At 40.6% G+C, this 7,210-nt stretch overlaps 1 protein-coding gene across 3 annotated transcripts in view; it reads right to left on the reverse strand.

Annotated features, from left to right (window-relative positions):
• SENP2 (SUMO specific peptidase 2) overlaps positions 1-6,973 on the reverse strand; it is a 44,993-nt gene extending 38,020 nt beyond the window's left edge. Inside the window, exons 1-5 of one of the 3 annotated variants that reach the window (XM_060010991.1) lie at positions 6,651-6,665; positions 4,408-4,463; positions 2,287-2,481; positions 804-937; positions 84-150 (exon numbers count right to left, since the gene is read on the reverse strand). In XM_060010991.1, the coding sequence (XP_059866974.1) occupies positions 84-150; positions 804-854 (118 nt within the window). In that variant the 5' untranslated portion in view covers positions 855-937; positions 2,287-2,481; positions 4,408-4,463; positions 6,651-6,665. Of the gene's footprint in view, positions 1-83; positions 151-803; positions 938-2,286; positions 2,482-4,407; positions 4,464-6,650 lie in introns of all 3 variants that reach the window. The other 2 variants (XM_060010990.2, XM_060010992.1) reach the window with 2 other exon arrangements.
• Between the last annotated feature and the right edge of the window lie 237 nt (positions 6,974-7,210).

A 7,210-nucleotide genomic window follows, 5' to 3' on the forward strand; every position in this document is an offset into this window, starting at 1 on the left:
AGTGTTTTCCTTTCACATTCCCAAAACTCAGAGAACACAGGCAGGAGGAGGTAGGGAAGCAGAAATGTTCTTGACCACCTCACCCAGTTTCAGCATGTTGTTCCAGGATCCGGAATCTGTCAGTTCAGAAGATGAAGAGTTCGAAAATACCTTAAAATCAAAAAGAATCATCTCTGTATTCACGCTTAGAATTTAAATAAGTCTTAATATGAAAAAAAAATCACTCTATTGGTGATGATTTAGTTACCTCACAGAAGAAACTTCATCAATAAGACCAAAGGTTTAATTTGTGAAAACTCACAAAATGATGTAAAAAGTAACAATTCCAGATTCTTCACACATACTTAAACAAGAAAACCAGATGTAGAGTTGACTCTTGAACAACAAGGGTCTGACCTCTGTGGATCCAATTAAATGCGGATTTTTTTCAACAGTAAATACTAGTGTACTACATGATTACTGGTTGGGAATCCACAGATGCAGAACCTCAGATATGCAGAACCAAGGATCTGGAGGGCCAACTACGTGAGTTTTTGACTGTGTGGAGAGTTGGGGCCCATAACCCAAGCATTGTTCAGAGGTCAACTGTATTAGTAATTAGGCTCCTTATAAATATTTTTTAAATGTGCAATTTCTTAATCTTTCATTGTTTTGATCTCTATATCAAGGCTAATTAAGATATGAACATTTCGGAAAGAAGTCATTCTACATATTAATTCCTAAAAAGAGAATATTTCTAAAATTTAACTTTAATGGTTAAGTACAAAGACCAGTAGCCCCAGTGAAGCCTTATCCCCACTGACCTCTCCTGAAGGGACAACATTCCGTGTTCCATTACAAGCAGAAGTCACCATGGGCTTTGTGGTCAGCTGGAATGGGAATCCAAATAAGCTGGCAGCATTGTAGAGACTGTTTTTCACTTGGTGAATAAAGCAACCTAGGAAGCGTAATATAGATTACATATACATATATAGAGTACTTAAACTTTTAGCAAAAAAAAAATTATATCTTAGAAAAGGCCTCTCTCAATTTTTATTAGAAGTCCTATCTTCAACCATTGAGAGAAAAAGGTACCTGTAAAAATAATTTTTCTCATATCTGAATAACTGTAACTCCAGCATTAGCATTTTAGGGTTTTTTTTTAGTAAAATATCTAGGAGGTTACAAAAGCATGAAACCATCCTTTTAGCAAATCACATACTGATTCACAAAAAAAAGTCCTGAAATGACAGCTTTTAAGCAATGAGTTCCCCAAAATATATACTGTAAAATAAATCTTTTCCAGAGACATAAGGGCATAACTTAGACAACCTGGAACATATAGTTACTAGGTATGGCAGAATTCTAGGAAGCATTACCATTTACTCACTGGTTTGTCCTTACTTCTCAGGCAGGTTAACAATATAGCTGTCCTAAACAACTACTTACTACCTTGGCTATATCCAGGATGGAAGTTAGTGAAGTATAAGATATGTGGCTCCTAAACGTCTAAGGAGGAAACAAAGCTATGCCTCTACTAGAGAAGATGTGTTGGAAGATCTCAGACTCACCCCTCCCTGCCACCAAAAATAAAGATTACAAAATAAGTAAGCAAATAAATAAGGGGGAGGGGTAGATTTCAATGCTTTCCCCACTTCCTCCTTTTATCACACTACGCACTTCTCACTTCCTACACTGCTGATTTGTTTTCTACAATTTCCTTTATATTTCCTAATTAAGGTTTTCTAAAGCACTAGTTTGAGATAAAAGGGTCATCATCTTAACCATATTCTGCTTTAGAGAAAAATACCCTGAAAGTGCAATGGTGGCTTTTAAACATCAAGCACTCCAGAACATATAAGATATAAAATACTTTCCAGGAAGATAGGGGAATAACTTAAACAACAAGAAAGATGTGCAAGATGCGTAAAGCAGAATCCAATTTGAAGTAATCTGTCACTATAGTTAGAAGTACCAAAATTTGCAAATGCCTTGTTTCTCATTTTAGGAACTGGAGAGAATTCCAGGTTATCCCTCTAATAATGTTGAGGGATATCACTTACATTCTACTGTGCTATAAATGGGAGAAAAAGAACTTTAGGGATTGGTGCTTATCATCCAGATTGGCATCCAGACTCCAAACGGCAGGAAGTACTCGTAATAACATAAATGCGTAATAACATAAGTGCGCACAAAAAGTATTGTGATATTTATTTTCCCATAAGTTTTGTCAAAATCTGAGTATGCCCCAAAATTATGTCAAAAGAGCTCATTGATTAAAAGAAAAAAGCAGGCAGGAAGGCCCACCTCATCTGTAAAATGAAGATAAGACCATCTTATTTTGCTGAGACTAAGTAGATCGCTTCAGATCCCTTTCATCTGTAAGATCATGAGTCTGCAATTCTAAGCTGCTTCTTCTTTTCACTCTTCCTTTTTTTGTCTCCAAAGCAGCCAACAGACTCATACTGTCCAATATAGGAGCCAGTATCCACAGGTAGTTACCTAAGTTTAAATTTAATTAAAATTAAATTCAGTTCCTCAATTGCACAGCCCCACTTCAGGTGCTCAATAGCCATCATCTCAGAGAGTTCTATTGGCCAGCACTGCTAGAGACCTCTACAAACTCTACCAGAAGTATTATCTCTGCTACCCACTGCTTCCCCCTTGGCTTAGGTTCCCTTCTATAGTTTCTAGTCAGAAAATCTTAATATATATTTCATGGAAATCATGGACGGAGAGAACCTTAACATACCAGAATTATTTCAGGAACCTTCTCTAATACCACCATCAAAGTTTTTTGCTTTCTGTTTTTAACCACATACAGCTGTTTATTTATATTTTTCTATAAAATTGACTCACTTTTTTTTGCTAAACAAATGTATTTGTGAAAGGTAACTTTATATTACTACTGTTGATGTAAAGCAACCTTATTTGCCTTATGAAGAAATGAAAACAACAATATTAAGTTCTAGCTGGGCCTGTTAAAAAAGGGAAGATTAGCATGTATTAGACAAGTTTTAAATACATACTAGCATTAAATCAACATGTTTTCTGCTTAAAATAATCAGAAATTTAAAATAACTGAAAAGGATACAACATTTTTAGTTTATAACATAATTCAGATGATACTTAATGCTATGAATGTTGTATCTCCTAAAATCATTTATTTCTTGAATTGGTATCTATCCTGTGCTTTGGGAAATACTGTCCTAATGAATTCAGTATAAATTCCTGGCATTCAAAGTCCCTCTGTATTTTGAACTCTCTCTTTGGTCAACTTTTTCACTAAGTTCTATTTGCTATTTCCTGAATTACACAATTTCCCATACTGTTCCCTCTGCCTAGAATGCTTTTCCTTCCTATTGCTCTCTGTCGATACCCTATCTATCCTTCAAGACTCATTTCACATATTAGATCCTTCATCAAATATTTACTGAGACTCTTTTTTGTGTGTGTGTGGTACGCGGGCCTCTCACTGCTGCGGCCTCTCCCGTTGCGGAGCACAGGCTCCAGACACGCAGGCTCAGTGGCCACGGCTCACGGGCCCAGCCACTCCGCGGCATGCAGGATCCTCCCGGACCGGGTCGCGAACCCGTGTCCCCTGCATCGGCAGGCAGACCCCCAACCACTGCGCCACCAGGGAAGCCCTACTGAGACTCTTAACCAGAAGAAAATTGGACAGTATTTTGTTACTACCTTTCTTATATCACTTATCATATCCTCATAGACATTAGTATTATTTAAGTACTTGTCTTAAAACCCCCCACTATATAATCATACACCCCCTACAACTTTAAGGTCCTTAAAAACAGAGACCCTGTCATACTCATTTTTGTATTTCCTGTGGAACAGAACACATTGCTCAACAGTAAGACAGGCTCAATAAGCACTCATTGGATTTAAATGAAGTCTTAACACAGACATGTCCACTCTACCTCATCCGGAGGTAGATTCAAATTCACATGCATTTTTGAGAAAGAGGAAAATATTACTATAGTATTCCACTGTGCCTTTTCCCTTTACTCTAATCTAGTTTTATTCTTTTCTACCAAGCAATGCCTAGCCCTTCAGATATAGGGAAGTAAACAATTTGAGGCAACAGATTACAGTGGTTCACTCAGCTATCTGAACTAGACGACTCAGTTTGAAGTAGTTTTTACAGTGTTTTCTCCCCCAAATTTAAAAAGCACCTTTTCTTTATAGGAAGATTTGAAAATGCGAAATGCACTTTCAACATACAGGCTTATTTATCTGGAAAGATACTTACGTCTCTGCTAACACTGGTTACCTCTAGTGAAGATAACTGAGTAGAAGAGGGACAGGAAAGAGACTTACTTTTCACTGTATGTACTTTTTATCTTTTGAATTTTGTCCACACATAAACTTTTCTTATTTAAAAAACTAACTTTTAAAATTAATATTTAATACCTAATCTCGGTCTTTTGGCTGGTATTTCATCAGTGTCCACTGTAGAAAGCAGAGTGCTGAAAAAAGAGAAAAGAGATATATATGCATATATTCATATACACACATATGCACTCCTACAAGTAGGCTTACTGTTCGTGCAACACACCTCCTTCCATTCACTTTGTCATAAAATGAGATCCAACTAACGTTTATGCTATAAGTAGGCCTTTATCATTTGAGGATGTAACACTATGGTTTCAACTATATGAGATCCAAAACTCCCTATTATATAATAATCTGTAGTCTGGCTAAAGTACAAACAGGAAACTGGTCAGAAATCACTTAACTAGTAAATGAATATAGGTAAAAGCTTAGGACCATGCTATTCCTTTTCTCGCCAGAAATGATTTAAGAACAAATAATATCCTTTTGCAAGATGACACCCTCCCCAAAAAAAGTCACTTTCTACTTCAGATAGAAGTAGACAATACAAGAAGCCCCAAAAGATAGTTCTCAGCCAGAAAAAGGTGTTATATTTAACCTCATTTTTATCATGGAAACTATATTACAGTGATAACAAAGAATTTGGAAATTCAGGAAATTTTTGGACCTATACCTCAAGAATGTTAAAAGTTCATGATATAATCATCCTTCTAAAGATGATTATGAATGATCATATTTACAAAAAAAATGAACAGAATAAATCCCAGGAGAATACCATTCAGTTCATAACTTTAAACATCCCAACAAGACTTCCTATCTTCATCTGGACTGAAAAATGGCTTACATTTAAAAGAGTTGTTTTAGATAAAGGATGTGGTAAAGACCAGGAGTTTGACCTACAAGCCACTATTTCCCTGACCAGCAGAGATTCGCAGTAAAAATAAAGGACAGGGGAGAGGAAATTCACATTTCCTTATTCAATAAATATGTACCAAGTGCCTATCACACACCAGCCTCTGCACAAGGCCCTTGGGTCAGAATATACAAACACTACCCTTATATACCCTAAGCATCATTCTAGGTACTTTACAACTTGTTGTCAAATGATCCTTATATCAACCCTACAGAAAGGTAGAAAGAATACGTTAAAACCTTGCCCTCTCTGGAACACATGATGGAATTTAGCTCACAGCCAATTCATCAATGATCTGAATTCTCAGACTCATACATTAAGTAATCATCTTGTTTTCTCAAGCTCCAAGAAACCATCCTCCAATGATCTTGAGGCTTAATAAAAAAAATGAAATTAACACTTGATCATTAAAAGTTGGGAGGTTGGGCTTCCCTGGTGGCGCAGTGGTTGAGAGTCCGCCTGCCGATGCAGGGGACGCGGGTTCGTGCCCTGGTCCGGGAAGATCCCACATGCCGCGGAGCGGCTGGGCTCAGCATGGCCGCTGAGCCTGCGCGTCCGGAGCCTGTGCTCCGCAACGGGAGAGGCCACAACGGTGAGAGGCCCGCGTACCGCAAAAAAAAAAAAAAAGCTGTGAAAAGTTGGGAGGTTATGTATAGAATTGGTATGGTACTTTATTCTATAGATTAATTCTTAGGGAAGGGGGTAGACACTATGAAATGGGACAAACCAACAGGTAAATGCTGAGAACAACTTTTAGTTTCCCAAAAATTTTAACTGAATTTTAGAGTACAGACTAGTGATCTTTTTAAAGGAATGAAGTACCTACTTTTTTTTTCTCATACACTAATTCTAAAGCACAGAATCACTCTCCCTCCCCAGCAAAACACACACACACACACACATACACACAGTTGGACAGTTGTTTCAAAACAAGACAGCTGCTGTCTCTTGGTGCTAAGAGAACAGTAAGTGTAATCGAAAGGGCTCTGGGCAAGCTGTGAGTCTCACTTAACTGCACTTATTGCGCACAGATGACACTTGGGAGTGTGCCTTGTAAACAGGAGCCACACAAAGACAGTATTCCTTCAATTTTCAGTTTTCAACCTAAGAGCAGCAAAATATGATACAGCCCCATTTGTTGACAGCAACCAGCCTGGACTCTGACAAGAGAGATCCTAACCATCACCGACCAGTAGCTCCTTCCATCATCAGGATTCGCATCTGCACAGCGCGGAGGAGCTACTACGTCACCAGGGCATCCGCGACACGCACCTCTACCGCCTCCGCCCAGCTACCTGTTTCTGCCGAGCGCGGCCTGCCTGCCAGGCCCGGATCAGCGCTATGCCGGCCGAGCCCGGGGTGGGGGAGGGGAACAGCCAGGCCGGCGCTCGGGCCCCTCTCCTCTCACCTGTTCGAGCGCCGCCTCTTCAGGAGGGCCCGGGCAGGAGGCACCGGCCGATCACAGAAACGGAAAATGGTGCCGAGAATTCTAACCAGCCATTTGTACATACCAGGCCCAAGCAGCAGCGGCGGCCGACACACCCCGAGACGCAAACCCCAGAGCTGTCGCCGCCGCTGCCGCCTTCGCTGCCTCGGCCACCAACGCCAAAGCTCAGTCGCCGACTTGTGACGCAGTCCTAGGGCCCACAGATACAACGTCACCTGAGCTACAGGACGCCTCCGCTTGCCACCGCTTCTCACGTCACCTCCTCCCGCCCGACCGGAAAGCATCTTCGCCCTCAACCTGCGCAGGCGCAACCTAGGTCCCCACCTCCCGAGCCTAGCAACCAGAATGCCCGCGGGATGGTCCCGGCCCAATCGCTAACGAGATCGCAAGGGCTGTGGGCGGGGTTTTCTCTTCGGCGGAGCCAGTCCTGAGACTGCCCGCGGGACAAGGCTCTCGGGCCGCACGTGAGGGTTCTCCACCCGGTTCTCCTCCCAGCGCTGAAACACAGTAGGTGATCAGTA

Source organism: Delphinus delphis, chromosome 4 (genome assembly GCF_949987515.2).
Source record: "Delphinus delphis chromosome 4, mDelDel1.2, whole genome shotgun sequence".
Classification (NCBI taxonomy): Eukaryota; Metazoa; Chordata; class Mammalia; order Artiodactyla; family Delphinidae; genus Delphinus; species Delphinus delphis.